The 22,412-nt window shown below is 44.4% G+C and overlaps 1 protein-coding gene across 6 annotated transcripts in view; it reads left to right on the forward strand.

Annotated features, from left to right (window-relative positions):
- The window catches only part of ARHGEF6 (Rac/Cdc42 guanine nucleotide exchange factor 6), a 62,629-nt gene that overhangs the window by 28,280 nt on the left and 11,937 nt on the right, over nucleotides 1–22,412 (forward strand). For 4 of the 6 annotated variants that reach the window (XR_006274268.1, XM_038415163.2, XM_038415165.2 and 1 more), the window contains 9 exons: nucleotides 1,212–1,307; nucleotides 2,714–2,836; nucleotides 5,044–5,182; nucleotides 9,661–9,720; nucleotides 17,002–17,148; nucleotides 17,981–18,067; nucleotides 19,002–19,080; nucleotides 20,260–20,393; nucleotides 21,494–21,631. Coding sequence is in view for 5 of the 6 variants with exons in the window: in XM_038415163.2 (XP_038271091.1) it covers nucleotides 1,212–1,307; nucleotides 2,714–2,836; nucleotides 5,044–5,182; nucleotides 9,661–9,720; nucleotides 17,002–17,148; nucleotides 17,981–18,067; nucleotides 19,002–19,080; nucleotides 20,260–20,393; nucleotides 21,494–21,631 (1,003 nt within the window). In the remaining variant the exon portion in view is untranslated. The remainder of the gene's footprint in view (nucleotides 1–1,211; nucleotides 1,308–2,713; nucleotides 2,837–5,043; nucleotides 5,183–9,660; nucleotides 9,721–17,001; nucleotides 17,149–17,980; nucleotides 18,068–19,001; nucleotides 19,081–20,259; nucleotides 20,394–21,493; nucleotides 21,632–22,412) is intronic. The other 2 variants (XM_038415164.2, XM_043492416.1) reach the window with 1 other exon arrangement.

Below are 22,412 nucleotides of genomic sequence, written 5' to 3' on the forward strand. Positions count from 1 at the left end.
TTCTCCAAGCAATGGCATGTAGATATCTCTCTGTTGCCTACACATCAATAGGCTCAATGTGCATAAATTATTCCCGTTTCAGTAACCTGTCTCTGATGCTCACTGCATTGACTTTATAGTTATCTGTCCTAGGGAGCAGCATAAATAGCACAACATGCATGCTTGGATGATTGCATCTCATAGAGCCAGCCACCCCCTCTTTAGAAGTTGTGCAGCTGTAAACGTGGAGTAGCGGTTTCTCTGGATTCTGGTGCAGCAGACTGTGAGGAGAACGTAGAACTCCAATAGGTTACAAGCGCAGAGGTTAAACACAGAGACTTTTTCCAGTTTGGAAAGATCTGAGGGCAGAATCTCAAGCCCTTCATATTTTCTGTGGGGACAAAGCTTCTGTTTTTTAAGTCACACGGTGTCCAGATTCCCTCAAACCTTTCAAAATATTTGTGTGGATAAATTCAGCAATGGAAAAGTCTCAAGACCCCAGCCTTTCTTCCCCACAGGATGCATGTTGGCCTTCTTAGTCACAGTTCTTGTCATGGGATCCAGGGGCACAACGCTAGGTGATGTGACTTTCTCGTCTTGCTGTAGCAATCTATCTAGAAGTCTGATTGATCACAGAACTGTAGAGAGCACAAAGGGAAATAAGGCTGTAATGACGATGATGCTGAGGGTGCTGAGATGATGATGGGAAGACTAACAGGAAGTGCAGGGAGCACAGAGGTGGTCACTGTAATTTGTATGCAATAGGTCCTAAATGCCAGATGCTGTACAAAGTCTGTCCCTGGAAGAGGTCACAATCTAAAGCTCCGATCTTGTAACATGAGCCAGGGTTGGCCTGCCTATGAATACTATTCTGCCCATATCTCTGTGTTTACATCCTCCTTCTCTGCCTCCAGAAGAAATCCTGTCTATATCAATGAGGACAATTAAACAATGTGAGACGATTACGTGATTAAAATACAATTCAGTTTATCCTTGATAGCAAACATCTTCTATAAGGTATTATTTGTGTATCATGAATTTTGGTTTTGTATTTCATTACATTAATTCATGTTTCTGTTGGAACAAATACTTCAAATCTCCTATATTTTGAACAGGTTATTTGGAGATGTTCTCAGTTTTTTTTTGTTTTTGTTTTTTTTTTAAATAAGATATTTGTTTGAACCATTCCAAAGTACCTATCAAGTACTGTTTCAGTATTTTAATTCTTTCAGGCTAAGTGTGGTGGATATTGCATCTTTACTGGGAAATGTTGAGGAAATATGTTCGTTTCAGCAAACACTGAATCAAGCCTTGGAAGAATGTGCAAAGTAAGCATCTCTCATTGCAATTAAGGGTGATGAGTTACTAATCTGTGGTTAAAAATAATACAAAGGCCTATTTATTAACTTTGCTCCTAGCTATTGTCTGCACATTTGTTTTAATATAGAAGAAAATAGGAGGAGCTAGAGAAGGCTGTCATCAGTGCTTAGAGGGTAAGAGAAGGCAATAAAAATAGTGATGCGTGTACCTCTGAGGTGTCTTCTGAACTGCCCTGCTTAGAAACAGAAAGTTAAGACTGGCGTTTGCCTTTAGAAGACCGTTGCCCAGTCCCATTGGAAGTCAGAGGGAACTGAGTGTTTAACTCTCATAAGCCTTTTTGAACAGCATCAACGTAAATCTTTTCCTTTTATCCCAAGTGAATGTACCATCCCCAGCTGTCAATATGATCAGAGCAGAGCCTGGACTAGAACTGGGAGAAATGGATAGTTCTGTCTCATCCCTCTTACTGAAAAGAGAAAAAGAAAACTGACTAACAGGATAGCAGTGTGGGGAAGCTGGGCAAAATAGCAGAATAATTTCAGACTCTGGGCTTCCTTTCTCTCTCTCATCTCCTATTCAAGCACTGCACAGAGCTTTTGAGGGAAGGAGCCATGCAGGACAGAGGCTCCTTTGCCCCAAAGCAACAGGCCAGAGATGTCAGAGAGGACACTCATACATCATTAAGCAGCCACAGCAGAGACCTGAGAGGCACTTCCAAGTGTGTCCTCATCTATGGAGTGTTTGACCAGCTAAAGTTACAGCGCCCCAGCTAGAATTCTGAGTTAGAGCTGTCACTGAAAGGCTCGAAGTGTGTTCTGTCTTAGGGTGAGCTAAACACTCTACATCAGTGGCTCTGAACCTTTCCAGATGACTGTACCTCTTTCAGGAGTCTGGTTTGTCTTGCGTACCCCCAAGTTTCACCTCACTTAAAAAACTACTTGTTTACAAAATCAGACAAAAATACAAAAGTGTCACAGCACACTGTTACTGAAAAATTGCTGACTTTCTCATTTTTATCATATAATTATAAAATAAACCAATTGGAATATAAATATTGTACTTACATTTCAGTGTATAGTATATAGAGCTGAATAAACAAGTCGTTGTCTGTATGAAATTTTAGTTTGTACTGACTTTGCTAGTGCTTTTTATGTAGCCTGTTGTAAAACTAGGGGAAATATCTAGATGAGTTGAGATACCCCCTGGAAGACCTCTGCGCACTCCTAGGGGTATATGTACCCCTGGTTGAGAACCACTGCTCTACATAGCTGAATTTCTACCACAGCTAGCATTGGCAGCTGGTTATGAAATACAGTGGGTCCATTTCACTGTTGCTTTGTCATGTCTGAGGACCTGGCTCATTAACTCTTGTTTCAATGACATGCTCTGAAGATGTTGCTGCTTATATTTGCAGGCTTCCCGAGAACCAGCAGAGAGTGGGAGGCTGTTTTATGAACCTGATGCCACAGTTCCGATCTCTGTACCTCACGTATTGTGCTAACCACCCTTCCGCTGTTAACGTGCTAACCCAACACAGGTCAGGAATGGCTCGTGTCGAAAGAGCAAACCATCCGTTTTTTAATAATGGCAAGTCCAGCCAGGGCCTTTGCCTGGCATCTCGACAACAGGATCCAAAGGCAACATGATTGCACGGAGTCTTTCCAAAGACCCTGTGTGTGTGCAGAGGAACCTGCCACCGTGCAGATCAACCTGTGCTCACCTGCTTCCCTGCAAGAACACACAAACGTCCCACATAACTCTGACATGGTGACATCAGGGGTCTGATCATGTGAGGTTCAAACACCTTCAACTTGCATTCACTTACTTGTGGATGCTCAACACCTCTCAGGATCGGGCCCCAAATACGGCGTGAAGAGGCTTGAAACAAAGGCCGTGCAGTTCTGTACATTATTGCACTAATCATGGCAACATTCTCATTCACAGTGTGACTCCTGGACAGACACCTGCATGTGCCTTAGCTTTACGCTGTAAACTCAGAGCTAAGAGAGTCCTCTGAGCTGACAAGCTATTGCTCTGTTCCCTCCAGTGCTTGCTTAGCTCTCCTACACACATCTGTGAAAGCAGTGACCTCATCCCAGGGTCTGAGTTCATGCATTTTTAAAATGGAGGCCTTTACAATGCATCTGATGAAGTGAGCTGTAGCTCATGAAAGCTTATGCTCTAATAAATTTGTTAGTCTCTAAGGTGCCACAAGTACTCCTTTTCTTTTTGCGAATGTTTCTCTTGTAACACATTTGATTGTAATTTAGCTTAATTACAGTCATGGCTATTGTCAGTGACTCCTTCATTCAGTTCATTAGCCAGAGAATGTTTAAAATGCGCATCTAACTGATCTGTTTTGGTGAATATGCTGGTACACACAAAACGTGCTCTCCGAAGTGTTATGAGCCAAAGCTGAGCATGTTGTGCATGTTTAATAGGTTCCAAGGCCAAAACAGACCATTGTGATCATCCAGTCTGATCTTCTGTAAAACACAGATCATAGGACTTCCCCAAAACAATCCCTAGAGCAGAGCTTTTAGAAAACCGTCCAGTCATGCTTTTAAAATGGCCAGTGATGGAGAATCCACCACGACCCTTGGAACAACTTCCAATGGTTAGTTACCCTCACTGGGTAAAATTTACACTTTATTTTCAGTCTGAATTTTTCTAGCTTCAACTTCCAGGCATTGGATTGTGTTAGATTGGATTGTGTCCACTAAATTGTGTTAGCCCTTTCGCTGCTTGATTGAAGAGGCCATTTTTAAATATTTGTTTCCTACGGAGGTACTTATAGACTGTAATTAAGTCACTCCTCAACCTCTCTTTGTTCAGCTAAATAGACAGAGCTCTTTAAGTCTGTCACTGTAAGGTGTGCTTTTTAATCCTTTAATCATTCTTTGACTCTTCTTTGAACCCTCTCCAATTTAGCAACATTGTTCTTGAATTGTGAACACAGTCTTCCAGCAGTGGTTACTGGTAACTTAGTGATCTCTATCAAGTGTGTTCTCTAGAAGGAAAACCCTGCTTACTATTCCCAGTGGGTTGTTCAAACACTCAGCAGCAAGTGGATCCAGGGTGCCCATACCTCACACCACAGGAGAGAGGCCTAGTGGTGATAGGCAGAGCCCTGGAAGTACTTGGCATGCCTACTCTACAGCAGCTAGTAACAATGGTCCCTACTTGCCATCTAACATGAGCAATTGTCATTACAAATGTGTTTTCCGGAACTGTACATTGGGCCTGTGTTGTGTCTGGGTCCTGGCATAGGTATGTGGGGGTGGGGGAAGGGTGCTAGGAGCCATCTCTCACTGGGGACGAGGCCATGTGAGGGTCAGCTGCAGTGGGAGGGAGCACAGGTACTGCTCCTTCCTAGTGTTCCTGGGGTTCAGGTCACCCTAGGGGACCTTGGTTTCCTACCCCTGGTGAGCTGGCCTAGTGCACTAGTGTGGGGAGGTGGTTGCACAGAATGCACACGCCTGCTGAGCACCAGGGTTTTCCAAGAGCACGATGCTCCCCCCCTCTCCTCCCCAATCTCTCCTTGGGGACCAGTGGCCTTGATCTGCCAAAACCCCAGCCTGGCCTGGCCCACTGTGTTTGCATCAGCTGGCAAATGTAGAAGAAGCTGGATTTCTTTTGCAATGGAGTGTAGCTCAGAACTGGGCCACCATTATTTGGACAGTGAAGGCATTAGTAAAACATGGCCCTTAGAGGCTGGTGAACTTTCCTTATCTCTGTTTATAGTGATGAACTGGAGAAGTTTATGGAGAACCAGGGCGCATCCAACCCAGGGATTTTGATCCTAACAACAAGCCTCAGCAAACCCTTCATGAGACTGGATAAATATGTCACCCTTCTCCAAGAACTGGAGCGGCACATGGAGGTAAATGAAACCATAGCATCTGCCAGGCAGATCATGGGTGGGGTTTTGTGCTGCCAAAAAAACTGCATTTAGAATTGTTTGTACCAGGGTCCTTCCCTCTAGATATTGAAGGGGGGCCCACTTCTGTAGTAACTGAGCACCTCACATGCTTCAACATATTTCTCCTCACACGCTTCTGTGAGGTAGGACAGTGCCATTATCCCTGTTCTTCTGGCACGGAGGAATTAGAGGCTGGCCCAAGGTCACACAGGAAATTTGTGGCCGAACAAGGAACTAAACTTGGGTCTTCCAAGTGGGAGACTAGCATCCTAACGGCTGGGCCATTCTTACTCTCAGGCCTAATAGCTGAGTCTAATCATGATGCTTAATCAGGTTCAAAGTGCTCTACTCTAACATGGGTCAGCTGAGCAGTGAGGGCAGGGTGCAACTGGGTCACAGCCACTGTGCTGTAGCCTATATAGAGACTTAGTGCATCAGCTCCCCCTCCTCAAAGCTACAAGCTCTCAGCCCCGCATCACCCACCACCTTTCCTGTGGAGCATCGTGACCCTGAGCCCTGCCCTCTGGACACTGCAGCAGCAGGAGGGAGGTATGGGAGAGCAGGGGCTCTTGGACACCATGGCAGTGAGGGCTATGAAAGTACTGGGTGCATAGGCTAACAAGATAGGAGGTGAAGAGGGGAGGGCAGCAGATTGGCCAGCAGTCTCATTTTGAGCAGAACAGATTTTGGCCTCTGTCCTGGGTCCCCATGTTGTGTCCTGGAGTGGCTGAACCAAAATCGATGTTTTGTTTGCAATTCTTGCCTGCGGCCACGAGAGGCCACTGCTCCCAGTGTAGCAACCAAAGGCTGCTCTGCTGTTGTTCCAGGCTTCTCCTAGCACAAGTGCGCTCATACCAGTGAGGCAGCTGCTCTGTTCACGCACCAGGTTTATGCATGAACAGACCCTCCCAGTGGCAAGCAAGAATGCTGCAGGCAGCAGGAACATACCGTGGGGAGAGAGCAATGAGGAAGGAGGGGATACAACCAGGGTGGGGCAGAGGAAGAGTGGAAATGGGGCTAGTACAGGAAAGGAGGAGCTACCCTGGGAAAACTGCTGAGGCACAAGCAGACCTGGTGACACCAGATGGGGAGCAGGCCCCTAGAGGGTGGATAGGAGAGGCTGCTCGCCTGTTGGGGGTGGGGATTTCTGGAAGAGGGTCTGGTGAGACTCCAGTATTAGGCCCCTCTTCCAGAAGGTTTGCCCAAGGCAGCTCCCACATGGCTGCTTGTGGAGTTGCTGCTGTCCAGTGTGCTTGCAGCACTGGGTGAACTGGCAAGCAGCTGTGGCACTCTGTGGCAGTCATCGTGGGCCACATGTGGTGCTGAACGCACAAGGTGGCAGACAAAACATCGATTTTGGTTCAGCCACTCCAGGACACAACATGGGGACCCAGGACAGAGGCCAAAATCTGTTCTGCTCAAAATGAGACTGCTGGCCAATCTGCTGCCCTCCCCTCTTCACCTCCTATCTTGTTAGCCTATGCACCCAGTACTTTCATAGCCCTCACTGCCATGGTGTCCAAGAGCCCCTGCTCTCCCATACCTCCCTCCTGCTGCTGCAGTGTCCAGAGGGCAGGGCTCAGGGTCACAATGCTCCACAGGAAAGGTGGTGGGTGATGGGGGGCTGAGAGCTTGTTGCTTTGAGGAGGGGGAGCTGATGCACTAAGTCTCTATATAGGCTACAGCACAGTGGCTATGATCCAGTTGCGCCCTGCCCTCACTGCTCACTGGCACCAGGGCAGGGCTCTGAGAAATGCCCAAAGCAGGCTCAGTTTCGAGGCTTGCTAAATAAGATATTTATATTTTTGGAAAGCTGCTATAGTTCCCCCCAAGCCCCCATGTCACTGGCTTATTTGGAAATTTGGCCCTAGCAAAATCTATCAAATGCTGGCACCTGAGAGAGGGGAGATCAGGTCACCTGGTTACGGCACCGGGATAGGATTCAGTGCCAGCGGACACATTTTATCGAGACTTTTTATCCAAAATACAGCTTAGCTCTGGATGGGGAACTAGAGGCCTGTTCACACCAGAGAAATGTCCTACTCTTGATAACCTAGGTTCAGGTGAGTTGCTGTGATAATAACATTGAAAGCCCTCGTACAGATAATCTGTCTGGTTGCTGATCCTATTTCTGCCCAGGCCTGTTATGTCTGTGTAACCCAGTGGTCTCCACCTTTTTATGCCCAAAATGACTTTTTGAATTTAAGGGCAATCCAGGATCTATTCTGCCCTTCCGCAAAGCCCCACCCCACTCACTCCACCCTCCCGCTTCTCTGTCGCTCACTCTCCCCCACCCTCACTCACTTTCACCAGGCTGGGGCAGGGGATTGGGGTTCGGGAGGTGGTGCAGGCTCTGGGCTGGAGCTAAGGGGTTCGTAGTGTGGGAGGGGGCTCTGGACTGGGTCAGGGGGTTGGGGTGCAGGAGAGGGTGAGAGGTGAAAGTTCTGGGAGGGAGTTTGGGTGCAGGAGGGGGCTCCAGGCTGGGGCAGAGTGTTGGAGTACAGGGTGCTGGCTCTGGGTGGAGAGTCAGGGCTGGGGTTCGGGGTGCAGGAGGAGGTATGGGGTGCTGGCTTCGGGAGGGGGCTCAGGGCTGGGGGTTGAGGTGAGGCTTCCCACCGTGCAGCACTTACCTCCGGTGGCTCATGGTCTGCGGCGCAGTATGGTTGCCGCTAATGCAGGCTCCCTGCCTACCCCAGCCATGCCACTCCCAGAAGGGCCAATGTGCCCCTGGAGGCAGGGGGCACGTGGCTCCGCGTGTTGCCCCTCTCTGCAGGCACTGCCCCCACAGCTCCCATTGGCCACAGCTCCCTGCTCCCAGCCAATGGGTGCTGTGGGGACAGTGCTTGCAGGCAGGAGCAGCGTGTGGAGGGAGACCCCTGCCCCCAGACCCTCCGGAGCAGTGGGGGCCACGCTGGCCACTTCCGTGGGGCTAGGGCAGGCAGGGAGCCTGTCTTAGCGGCAGCCCCACTGTGCTGCCAGAGATCGCGATTGACTGGTTTGTGACCACTGGTGTAACCCCTGCCTGCTTGGTGTGACATCCTGTCCCCCTCTAGTGGCATCTAGCCGAGCTAGAGATTGATGAGTCAGCTACAGCCTTAGCTAAGAGGTATGTGGCTTTTAGCTCATGCAGTAGAGGCTCATATACTAAGCTTCAGAGGTCCCAGGTTCGATCTTGCCTGCTGATGACTGAGGTCTCTCCATGTTACATCTGCTCCAGAGACAGCTCAGCCATGTTTTCTGTAGCTGGGCTAAACAGGGCTTGGTCTGGTCTGCACTTTGCAGTTACACTTCTTCCAGCACCATTCCAGTTGTGCACATCAGCAATGGCTAATGTTTCTAGTGTAGGTCCCAGGCTAGAGAGGGAACGGGGAAAAGAGAAACTCCCCTAACTCTCACTGACTACAGCCCATGCTCTTCTGACTGCATGCCCACAGCTGTTGTGGCCAACACCCTAACCAAACCTATTTTTCTTGGTTTCTAGATTGTGACCATGGTGAGTGGGTTTATATGTGCTGCACTTTGTATGAGTGTATAAATGTGATAGAAGTGGGAGTAGCTGTATGTTGTGAGCTTAATTTGTGCTGGAGCTTGCCAGGGCTGAGCCTCTGGGCTTGCTGCATCAGTTATGAAAGTAAAACAATTTTGCTTGAGCCCCCGGCACCTATTGAGTCCCAGCACCTCTTTTGTTGCACATTAAGCACTGTCCTTGGCCCATCTTCCCGTGACTGGCCCAGCTATTATGTCCAGCGACTGGGCTCTGGATGATGGTTGGTAAAGAGTGTATAATGTATAGGCCAAATTCTGCCCACAGATCTGTGTGAAATACTCCAGTTGAAGTTGATGGGCATTGTGTGTGCCTGTTCAATATCAGAATGGCCATATGCATACAGTGATGGAGGCAGAGACTAAGGGCAGTGTCCTGCCCTGATCCTCTGCCCCTCTAGCCTTCTGTTCTCTGTGCAAGTGCAAAGCTCCCACTGATGTTAATGGGAATTCCATTGATGGGAGGTGAGCGGTGGAATATTTCATATGAGAGTCAAGATCTGCTTTGTGGACAAGAGATCAGAACTTTGCCCTATACAATCTGGCACTGGGCTGTAGTTTTCTTAAAAAGCAACATTTGGTTGAGCTGAAATGGTATCTATCCTTGATCCCTTTTCTTTTGTTGAACAGTTTTGCATCAGTGCATCACTTAGTTGCTTTAAATCACATTAGGATGACAAAGGCAGTAGAAGAGTGAAGGGGGGGTCCTTTACATCACTGGGATGCATAGTTCCCCTGGGCCATGTTGCATCCTCCTTGTGCTGAACTGCAGTAACGCAACTTCATATGGCCATATAGAATTTCGATGGCTTTTAAACCATGGCAGGAATGGGGGAAATCTGCATTTCCAAATGCTGTTGCTCTTCATAACTAACAAAGATTTCTTCCTTCGCTAGGAGGCACATCCGGATCATGAAGACGTTTTGAAAGCATTCACATCCTTCAAGTCCCTTGTGGTAGGTGGTGATTCTCAAAATAAAGTGCTCCTTCTCTGTGCTTTGTTTCACAAAGAATGAGTCAAGCCTGACATTTGTCTCCTTGTGGAAAGGTCTTTTAGAATGGAAAAGACGGGTTACGGAGACACCTTATTTGAAATTTTGCCTGACTTTGCCATCTGCATGTTCCAACAATTGCATTGTGATATCTGTAGTGTAGTAACTTCACTAGATAAAGAACTTATTTTAAATGTGTGCCACTTAAGGAAGCCACGTGTGGGTGGGGAGTTTCCTTTCATCTCTTTCCCCTTTACACCTTTGTCATTTTTGCTACATGTAATTGTACAATTCCTTACTCATTAAAATGAGCTATGAAGGATTAACACAAGTATATGACTCAACTGCAACTTCTAATAGAGATGCATTCTGGGCCTGATCCAAAGCCCATTGATTTAATTGGGATTCTTTCCACTGGTATCCATGGACTTGGGATCAGGTCCTTGTATATTATAAAAAAAAAAAAGGAGTACTTGTGGCACCTTAGAGACTAACAAATTTATTAGAGCATAAGCTTTCGTGAGCTACAGCTCACTTCATCGGATGCATTTGGTGGAAAAAACAGAGGAGAGATTTATATACACACACACAGAGAACATGAAACAATGGGTTTATCATACACACTGTAAGGAGAGTGATCACTTAAGATAAGCCATCACCCACAGCAGGGGGGGGAAAAGGAGGAAAACCTTCCATGGTGACAAGCAGGTAGGCTAATTCCAGCAGTTAACAAGAATATCAGAAAAAAGAAAAGGAGTACTTGTGGCACCTTAGAGACTAACAAATTTATTAGAGCATAAGCTTTCGTGAGCTACAGCTCACTTCATCGGATGCATTTGGTGGAAAAAACAGAGGAGAGATTTATATACACACACACAGAGAACATGAAACAAGGTTTATCATACACACTGTAAGGAGAGTGATCACTTAAGATAAGCCATCACCAACAGCAGGGGGGGGAAAGGAGGAAAACCTTTCATGGTGACAAGCAGGTAGGCTAATTCCAGCAGTTAACAAGAATATCAGAGGAACAGTGGGGGGTGGGGTGGGAGGGAGAAATACCATGGGGAAATAGTTTTACTTTGCGTAATGACTCATCCATTCCCAGTCTCTATTCAAGCCTAAATTAATTGTATCCAGTTTGCAAATTAATTCCAATTCAGCAGTCTCTCGTTGGAGTCTGTTTTTGAAGCTTTTTTGTTGAAGTATAGCCACCCTCAGGTCTGTAATCGAGTGACCAGAGAGATTGAAGTGTTCTCCAACTGGTTTTTGAATGTTATAATTCTTGACGTCTGATTTGTGTCCATTCATTCTTTTACGTAGAGACTGTCCAGTTTGGCCAATGTACATGGCAGAGGGGCATTGCTGGCACATGATGGCATATATCACATTGGTAGATGCGCAGGTGAACGAGCCTCTGATAGTGTGGCTGATGTGATTAGGCCCTATGATGGTATCCCCTGAATAGATATGTGGACAGAGTTGGCAACGGGCTTTGTTGCAAGGATAGGTTCCTGGGTTAGTGGTTCTGTTGTGTGGTGTGTGGTTGCTGGTGAGTATTTGCTTCAGATTGGGGGGCTGTCTGTAAGCAAGGACTGGTCTGTCTCCCAAGATCTGAGAGAGCGATGGCTCGTCCTTCAGGATAGGTTGTAGATCCTTGATGATGCGTTGGAGAGGTTTTAGTTGGGGGCTGAAGGTGATGGCTAGTGGCGTTCTGTTGTTTTCTTTGTTGGGCCTGTCCTGTAGTAGGTGACTTCTGGGTACTCTTCTGGCTCTGTCAATCTGTTTCTTCACTTCAGCAGGTGGGTATTGTAGTTGTAGGAATGCATGATAGAGATCTTGTAGGTGTTTGTCTCTGTCTGAGGGGTTGGAGCAAATGCGGTTATATCGTAGCGCTTGGCTGTAAACAATGGATCGAGTGGTATGATCTGGATGAAAGCTAGAGGCATGTAGGTAGGAATAGCGGTCAGTAGGTTTCCGATATAGGGTGGTGTTTATGTGACCATCGCTTATTAGCACCGTAGTGTCCAGGAAGTGGATCTCTTGTGTGGACTGGTCCAGGCTGAGGTTGATGGTGGGATGGAAATTGTTGAAATCATGGTGGAATTCCTCAAGGGCTTCTTTTCCATGGGTCCAGATGATGAAGATGTCATCAATGTAGCGCAAGTAGAGTAGGGGCATTAGGGGACGAGAGCTGAGGAAGCGTTGTTCTAAGTCAGCCATAAAAATGTTGGCATACTGTGGGGCCATGCGGGTACCCATCGCAGTGCCGCTGATTTGAAGGTATACATTGTCACCAAATGTGAAATAGTTATGGGTCAGGACAAAGTCACAAAGTTCTGCCACCAGGTTAGCCGTGACAGTATCGGGGATACTGTTCCTGACGGCTTGTAGTCCATCATCTCAGGCATTGGCACCCTGACAGCAGGATTGTCTGGCTATGTAGACTCCCTCCTCAGGCCCTTCGTCACCAGCACTCCCAGCTATCTTCGAGACACCACCGATTTCCTGAGGAAACTACAGTCCATTGGTGATCTTCCTAAAAACACCATCCTAGCCACTATGGATGTAGAAGCCCTCTACACCAACATTCCACACAAAGATGGACTACAAGCCGTCAGGAACAGTATCCCCGATACTGTCACGGCTAACCTGGTGGCAGAACTTTGTGACTTTGTCCTGACCCATAACTATTTCACATTTGGTGACAATGTATACCTTCAAATCAGCGGCACTGCGATGGGTACCCGCATGGCCCCACAGTATGCCAACATTTTTATGGCTGACTTAGAACAACGCTTCCTCAGCTCTCGTCCCCTAATGCCCCTACTCTACTTGCGCTACATTGATGACATCTTCATCATCTGGACCCATGGAAAAGAAGCCCTTGAGGAATTCCACCATGATTTCAACAATTTCCATCCCACCATCAACCTCAGCCTGGACCAGTCCACACAAGAGATCCACTTCCTGGACACTACGGTGCTAATAAGCGATGGTCACATAAACACCACCCTATATCGGAAACCTACTGACCGCTATTCCTACCTACATGCCTCTAGCTTTCATCCAGATCATACCACTCGATCCATTGTTTACAGCCAAGCGCTACGATATAACCGCATTTGCTCCAACCCCTCAGACAGAGACAAACACCTACAAGATCTCTATCATGCATTCCTACAACTACAATACCCACCTGCTGAAGTGAAGAAACAGATTGACAGAGCCAGAAGAGTACCCAGAAGTCACCTACTACAGGACAGGCCCAACAAAGAAAACAACAGAACGCCACTAGCCATCACCTTCAGCCCCCAACTAAAACCTCTCCAACGCATCATCAAGGATCTACAACCTATCCTGAAGGACGAGCCATCGCTCTCTCAGATCTTGGGAGACAGACCAGTCCTTGCTTACAGACAGCCCCCCAATCTGAAGCAAATACTCACCAGCAACCACACACCACACAACAGAACCACTAACCCAGGAACCTATCCTTGCAACAAAGCCCGTTGCCAACTCTGTCCACATATCTATTCAGGGGATACCATCATAGGGCCTAATCACATCAGCCACACTATCAGAGGCTCGTTCACCTGCGCATCTACCAATGTGATATATGCCATCATGTGCCAGCAATGCCCCTCTGCCATGTACATTGGCCAAACTGGACAGTCTCTACGTGAAAGAATGAATGGACACAAATCAGACGTCAAGAATTATAACATTCAAAAACCAGTTGGAGAACACTTCAATCTCTCTGGTCACTCGATCACAGACCTAAGAGTGGCTATACTTCAACAAAAAAGCTTCAAAACCAGACTCCAACGAGAGACTGCTGAATTGGAATTAATTTGCAAACTGGATACAATTAACTTAGGCTTGAATAGAGACTGGGAATGGATGAGTCATTACGCAAAGTAAAACTATTTCCCCATGTTTCAGAGTAGCAGCCGTGTTAGTCTGTATTCTCAAAAAGAAAAGGAGTACTTGTGGCACCTTAGAGACTAACAAATTTATTAGAGCATAAGCTTTCGTGAGCTACAGCTCACTTCATCGGATGCATATTTCCCCATGGTATTTCTCCCTCCCACCCCACCCCCCACTGTTCCTCTGATATTCTTGTTAACTGCTGGAATTAGCCTACCTGCTTGTCACCATGCAAGGTTTTCCTCCTTTCCCCCACCTGCTGTTGGTGATGGCTTATCTTAAGTGATCACTCTCCTTACAGTGTGTATGATAAACCCATTGTTTCATGTTCTCTGTGTGTGTGTATATAAATCTCTCCTCTGTTTTTTCCACCAAATGCATCCGATGAAGTGAGCTGTAGCTCACGAAAGCTTATGCTCTAATAAATTTGTTAGTCTCTAAGGTGCCACAAGTACTCCTTTTCTTTTTGAGAATACAGACTAACACGGCTGCTACTCTGAAACTTGTATATTATAAACATTTATAACACCATGTGAAATGGCAATAAGTAGAGAAGTTATTAGTCTACTGTCTCTTTGTGTCTTTACAAATAACAGTAAAGCAATCAGTAGCAATTCAATAGTGAACATATTTCAATGAATCATTCCAAATCACTTTAGAATCTTTTTGCAAATGAAAGGAGAAAGAAAACCTTCCACATGGTTGACTGTTTTACTGGGGAAGATATAATGCTCAGTTATCAAGAAAGTTATGTTCTGTATCTCTTAAACTACTGAATACCTTTCACTATAACCACTCCAGATGTGGTCCAGCTTCCTTCCTTCCTTAGTAGAGAAGATGCAAGTTTACAATGATTAGCAATGCAGATGAAGAAAGGAGGGAGGAGAAATTTCATAGAAAACAGGAAACAGGGTGTTGTTACATTTACTTAGAAGCTCAACAATTTGCATTCATTATAGCAGATAATAAGGAAGTAATTCAGTTATATTAACTTAAAAATGGCTTTAAACTTTAGAGATGCTTGTAATTTAAGGAGATTTGTACTTGAGCTATTCATGTACAGTATTAGGTCCTATTGTTAAACTGTCTGTGCATAAGGCTTCAGTGGGATTTGCTGATGCTCAGCACATCTCAGGATTGGGCTCTTACTTATCAATATAGTGTACTTACTATATGTCTGAGGTGAGATGGTCAAAGAGTTAAATTTTGCCTTCAGATATGCCAGCATGACTCTCATGGAGTCAGGGATCAGTCAAGTATATGCTTCCAAGCAGAGTGTGTGGGTTGCAGAAAGCTAATGAAAATGCTATTTGTAGCCCTGTCATAGCAGCAGGGTGATAATACAGTGGTTTCAGTTTATAGGGATTGCAGAAAACTTTTGTAGGTTTTATGTGGGTTTGCATCTCCTGAACTGCAGGTTCAGCCAATCAGGGTCACAGAAGATCCATCATGTGACTTGTACCGCATGACTTTTGGCACAAAGTTTTGCAAACCAAAAAGGAAACCACTGAACTCTGGTTCTAAAAATGAGTGTCTCAAGGGTATAGCCAAAAGGGGCTTCTCCTTCAGTCACAGCGAAAGGGTCACAGCCCTGAAGGATTTGTACAAAACTGGGTCAAATCCTAAATTTGAAATGGAGTAAGAAATAAGAGCTTGGCCAGCGTGAGGACTGAGTGAAAATTGAGCCAAGGCTTGGTCTTGCGGGATTTTTCCTCCCAAGTCATCAGAACTTCACCCTATATCAGGTTCCATAATTAAATGCTTGCACAGCCCCACCGAGTAGCACATGTGCTTTAGGACAATATCCTGCAATCCTTGCTCAGTCAGCACTTCCAATGACTTCACTGGGAATTTTGCCTGTGTACATATTGAATAAAGACTTCAGGAGTTAGGGCCTGATCCAAAGCCTATTGAAGTCAATGAGAGTTTCCCCATTAACTGCAGAGTGCTTCGGACCAGGCCCTTTGCCCTCGGAGAGTGAGATTGTGTATGTATAATCAGTACTCCTGAACCGAGATGCAATTACAAGACAAAATTTATAATGACATTGTTAGGTTTTTTTAAAGGTAAATTTTTCTGAGCAGCTCTTGCATTTTCTTTTCCATTTGCATCTTTATAATTATTCCCATATGGCAATTAAGGCAGCTGGAAAGAAGAGCAACACATGGAGCTCATTGGAGCTATATGGATTTAGACTGGCTGAGCATTTGGCCCATTCTGTTGAAATATAACTAGATATTCTGGTTTTAGGTCAACTTAAATGGATTCCTTTTAAGTTATTCTATTCCTCGGTCTATGTACTCAAGATGCGCAAAATTCACAGTTTTTGTTATGCAGTATTTAATAGGAAAATATTTGTTGATCCGGTTCATGCAGTTTTGCACCTCTTCCAATTTGACTTTATTTACAGTTTGGACAAAATTGCAGTTTTCTCATTAAAATCCTACAAAAATAGAAAGTTCATAATTCCTACTCTGTGGCCATCTTGGCTTAGAAAATGGGTACATTTTTCACTTAGATACAGGACTAGTTTCACAAAAGAGCATATACCTCAGTGCCCCTTTATTTTCTCTTTTTCTAATTTTCATTTTTAAAATATCTTCTGCCTTTGTAATTCATCAAAATGTTGTTACTTTAACAAACTTAGTACAATAAAGCAAATTTCAGATTTTCTGCTTGCATGAATGCAATTGTATAAAGCTGAGTGATGCTGTTGATTTCTCAGAGATAACTGATGGTGGCCTGGTCTCTTCTGGTCTTCCTCTAAGGCCAAATTTTTGATACTTTTTATTAAGGGAAAGTTACAATAAGCCAGAATCTTTAGCCAGGTTTATGTGACCCTAAATAAGTAATAAGTAATATGTAAGGTAGAATGTTAGGGCCAGATTTTTAAAGGTATTTAGGCACCTAGCTGGATTTTCAAAAGCACCCACGCACCTAACACCCATTGAAATCAGGGTCACAGCCGTGTTAGTCTGTATCCGCAAAAAGAAAAGGAGTATTTGTGGCATCTTAGAGACTAACAAATTTATTTGAGCATAAACTTTCGTGAGCTACAGCTCACTTCATCGGATGCATGCATTTTAGATGTCTAGATGCCTTTGAAAATCCTAAATACCTTTAAAAATCTGGCCTGTAGAAAGACATTCTCCTTGTGAAGTGGTCACACTAATGACTGCATTTGGTGTTAGCCATCAGACTGACAGGAGCATTGCCAGAAAATCTCTTCTTGGTGGGCTACAGAAGATTTGATTCTGAAGTTTCCTGTTCTCATTTTAACAAAACTTTTTTTTGTCTGTGATATCGGCTTTACAGTCACAGTGCCAGGAGCTGAGGAAGAGGAAACAACTTGAATTGCAGATCCTTTCAGAGTCTATTCCAGGATGGGAAGGAGAGGATATCAAAACCATGGGCAATGTAATTTATATGTCACAGGTCATGGTACAGTGTGGGGCAAGTGAGGTAAGGTGTTTAACATGGCAAAAGTCCTTCTCTCCCTCTCAATGCCAAAATGGAAAAAGAATGCTCAGGTCCAAAAGTTTTCTTTATCGTGGCCGTGTTTGTGAAAGATGCTAAGTGCTCTGGCCCCAGCCCAACAAAGCACTTAAGCATCTGCTTACCTTTAAATTCAGGAGTCAATGGGACTGCTCATATTCTTAAAGTTAAGCATGTGCTTAAATGCATCCCTGGATCAGATCCTGAGTGCTCAGCACCATGCAGGCTAACACGCTATCTGACTCGCATTTATCTCTCAGACAAAAAGCTGTTTTCGTGTTGTCAAGCGAGCATGTTCTGTCATCAATCTATATGCACTACTCCTGTTGCCATTACCAGAAGTTCCACGGGTAGTATCATGGTAGGTTTTGACCTTTACGTTTTAAATAAACAAGTGAGACATGGTAGCTTCTAATGCTCGCTCTCTCTCTATTTATTAATATATGTGTTATATATTCTATTACATATATACATGTACGTGGGTGTGTATTATATATGAGTAAATTCTTACGACAGTCGCTCTTACTGGTTTTGATTGAGTATTTACCTGTGAGAGCATTGGTACTTCTCACTGCCAGCCAAATTAATGCTTGGTAGGATACATGTATGAATGTTTATAGTCTCTGAAGGGATATTAAGTTAAGAAAATTTTAAATTAATAGGCCCAATTCTGGTGCCCTTATGGCCATTGGGAACATTGCCATTGATTTCAGTTGCAACTGGATTGGACACATTATACTAATGTCTTTGAGGAAAATATATGTGATGCATTATAAGATGGATGTATTTTTCACTTTAGGAGAAAGAAGAGAGGTATTTCATGTTGTTTTCCAATGTTCTGCTAATGTTGTCTGCAAGCCCTCGGATGACTGGGTTTATCTATCAGGTAGGCAAATTTGATTTGAAGTTGCAAGTATTTAGGCGTAAAGAAGGAAACCAAATGTCTGTAATCAGATTAAATTCCTCTGCTTTCTGAAACTTCTCTGTTGTGGTGCTAACACCCCACCGCCAGGAAACGGAGAACTCTAGTTTATCATACATACCAGCATAGGGAGTCGTTAGATAGTTTCCACAAGCATGAGTGCCCTTGAATTAAAATATCTCACTTTCTTATACTCAGAGAGTTCTGAGCAATTACTCTGGTGCATGCACAATAAATGCTGACATGGCTTTACCATTCTGAACCCAAACAGAAACTTCAAACTGGGTGTTGGTGGCGTGTACCACCCCCATCTCAATAATGCCTGGTTAAAAACTTTCATTATGACCTTTTATTTAACCATAGGCTGATAATTTCCATTTTACATAATGCGATGCTCCAGGCAATGCATTTTTGGGGGCTTACTACACTACTGAGTGGTGGAAGTCATTCTGTTTTGGCTTTATTCCCCACAGTCTATTGGAGGCATGAAATAATTCCCAAGAAAGGAACAGCCTCATGCTGATTTATCACACTCAAGCACACATGCACAAGAGCAATCATGATGATAGTAAGGAGTCATGATGGGTATTCTTTGGCTTTGATCTGAGACTGACAGCTCAGTTGTGCAACATGACTTTTCCTAAGAGAGGCTTATGGAAGTTAATGAAAATGACCTCCTTTGTAAAGCTTTTGAGATCTATGGAAGAGCTAGGTACTATAATTTATTATAATTCAGTTAGCATGGGAGTTCCTTTAAAGGAACCTTGTGTTTGGCCTGCTAAGGATAGGGGAATCTAGATCCACAGACTGAAGGGGAATCTTTTCTGGTTTTCTGAAGCCTGAAATGATTCTGAAATGATAGACGTAGAGTCTGAATCATTCTCAATTCTTTTTGTAGGGAAAACTGCCGTTAACAGGAATGACGCTGACAAAATTAGAAGGAACCGAAGGGACTGAGCATGCTTTTGAAATCACAGGTCACTACACTTGTTGCATTTCCTGTCCAGTGGGAGCAGCAGCTACCGTATAAGTAGTACCCATCTGCTACTACATGAGATGCTTTACACTTTCACTGCTACAATATGCTAATCTGTTCTTGTTCTTATGCTATTGTGACATCTGAGTTCTGTGTGTCCAGCTCCCTTGATGACCAAGAAGGGGGTCTGCTTTTCATCCATTTGTGTACAGTTAACCTGCCATGACTGTGCTCAGGCTGCTTCAGACTCCATTATGGGTTACCAGTAGCTTGTATGCTGAGGAAAGAGGGGAGTTTAGGGTACAGCCAAGGTCTGCTTAAATTGGTACAGTCCTCTGAAAATGTTGGGAACCACTTCCATAATCTATTACCAGTTGATTCACAAACCACTACTTCTGTACATTGAATCAGAGTATCATCAGAGCTAGAAATGGAAAAAGATCTGGATCATCCAGTCCACCCCTGACCAATGCAGCATTGTTTCCTGATTTATATTTCCTAATTTCTTGTCCATTCTAGTTATAAATGTCTTATGCTTTGGGGTCCCTTGACAGATCATTCTACAGCCCAAAACATTTCACGGCTAGGATGCTTTTCCTAATACTCAGTCTAAATTTTCCCTTTCATAATTTCATCCCATGACTCCTAGCTAGACCAACCTTGTATCATGCTCAGTACTTTGGTTGCATCATTAGCATTTGAACTCTGTAAATATTTGTAGACTGTTATCATGGCCCCCCATTAGTTACTGCTTAGTGAAGCTACACTTAGCTTTTAATAATTCCTCACACATTTATCCCTCCAGTACCCTGGTCATTTCTGCTGATCTTCTCTGAACTCCCTCCAGTTTGTCAATATCTTTCTGGTAATGAGGTGCCCTGAATTGAGCACACTATTCCAGATATAGTCATACAAGAGTCACAGAGGGCTTGATCCCCCAAAGCCCACTGACGCTAGAAGAAAAGCTCCAGTTGACTTAATTGGGCTTTGGAATAGGCCCATATAAAGGGACTTGTACCTTCCTCCTCTGGGATGCGGTGCTTTTTTTTTTTTTTTTTTTTCAGCCATATCACATTGCAAACATTGGAGGTGCTTGTTGTCAGAATGAGTTGGGCTGAATTTCTCTCTTTGGTGGATTGATGCCATTTTATAAAGAATGTAATTTAATCCTCTAATGCAGGGAACATGATAGAACGAATCACAGTGTCCTGTAACAGCAGCCAGGATTTGCACGAATGGCTCGACCATTTGCAAAGGCTAACCAAAGGGACGTGCAGCACAATATCAAAAACACAGTCCTGGAGTGCTCATTTTGTAAGTATGTTGTACCATTCCAGTCCTTTCTGAACTTATTGGATCTCAATATTGACACTAGGCTTTCTTCTTACCTAATGTGACAAAAGGAGATGGTTTTGTATCTAGCCAGTTTCACAGAATCATAGAAATGTCAGGCTGGAAGGGACCTCGAGAAGTCATCAAGACCAGCCCCCTCTGCTGTGGCAGGACCAAGTAAACCTAGATCATCCCTGACAGATGTTTGTCCAATTTGTTTTTAAAGCTTCCACAGTCTCCCTTGGAAACCTATTCCAAAGCTTAACTAGCCTTCTAGTTAGAAAGTTTTTCCTAGTATCTAACCTAAATCTCCCTTGCTGCAGACGAAGCCCATTGCTTCTTGTCCTACCTTCAGTGGACATGGAAAACAATTGATCACCAGCCTCTTTATAACAGCCCTTAACATATTGGAAGACTGTTATCAGGTCCCCCATCAGTCTTCTTTTCTCAAGACTAAATGGTTTTCTAAACCTTTCATCATTTTCGTTGCTCTCCTCTGAACTCTTTCCAGTTTGTCCACATTTTTCCTAAACAGTGGTGCTCAGAATTGGACCCAGTACTTCAGCTGAGGCCTCACCAGTGCCAAGCAGAGCGAGACAGTTACCTCCTGTGTCTTACATACAACACTCCTGTTAATACACCCCAGAATCATATTCGCCTTTTTTGCAGCTGCATCACATTGGCCACTCCTGTTCAGTTTGTAGTCCACTATAACCCCCGATCCCTTTTGGCAGTACTACCGCCTAGACAGCTACTCCACATTCTGTAGTGCTGCATTTGATTTTTCCTTCCTAAGTGAAGTACTTTGCACTTGTCATTATTGAATTTCATCTTGTTGATTTCGGACCAGTTTATAGAGCTACAGGATTTTTCACATTGAGGTCATGGTTCTGAGCCCTCATCCTGCCTGTGACTGTTGAGTTCACACCGAACACCGTAGCTAGCTATTCATGTCATTTTTCTAATGTCCCTTGCTTGCTTTGTACTAAGCCATGACCTTACGGTAGTTCAGATGGAGAAAGGTCTTTTTTTCCCTCTCATATATTGCATGCGAAGGCAAATAGTTTTCACCATCTCATCAGGTATTTTCTCAGACTTTTAGTTCAACTGGACAGCTTCGTGGACCACTGGAACCACCCAAAATCCTTAAACCCTGGACCTTAAGTTGTCTCCGACCAGCTCCTCCACTCAGACCATCAGCAGCTCTAGGTTACAAAGAGGTAATCTTGGATACATGCAGGGTATTGTGCCTTTCATAGAAATCTTTAACGTTTGTGCACAGAGTTGTTTTGCATGATGATAGTAGAAAGGAGTAGGTTTAATGACCTTTAACGAAGATAGGTGTTAAAGGACTGCACAAAATAAAGCCCTGATCCTGCAAACACTTATGCAAATACTTAACTTTAAGCATGTATGTCCCACTAAGTCAATGGAACAAGTTTCGTGCTTTAAGTTAAGTATATACATATTTGCAGGATTGAAGAGTTTATATTTTTCACTGATTCCAGTCCTTCAGTCTTTAGACAAAGCCTCCATTTGAGAGTTTTATGTACATGAGGACTTCAGAACTGGGCTCAACACAGAAAGTTGTGGGAAGGAAACCACCATTAATTTTGATTATATTTCTCCACCCTGTATTTTTGGTGCTAGATCACAGATCCCCTGTCAGTATTCCCCTGGGGAAACTCAGTTTACAGGACTTAGGTGACACACGGGAAGTCGGTGGGGAAGCCCATAGTAGAACCCAGATCTGATTCTTAGTCCCCTGTTTTAACCACAAGACTATCCTACCCTCCCTTAAAATAAACTGAGTAATTGTGTAATGTTCCCGGTAGCAGTAGATGACTAAACAGCTGAATAACCAATCATCCTGGTTACAACGAAGGTGTGAACATTACTGTCTCATGGTCCTACACGCATCCTAGGTTTGTGTCAGCCACCCTTCTGTTATAACAGCTCATTCTCAGGTCCTGCAATACTCTGAAACCTGATGGGCAGGGG

The sequence above is a fragment of the Dermochelys coriacea genome, chromosome 9, assembly GCF_009764565.3.
Source record: "Dermochelys coriacea isolate rDerCor1 chromosome 9, rDerCor1.pri.v4, whole genome shotgun sequence".
Lineage (NCBI taxonomy): Eukaryota > Metazoa > Chordata > Testudines > Dermochelyidae > Dermochelys > Dermochelys coriacea.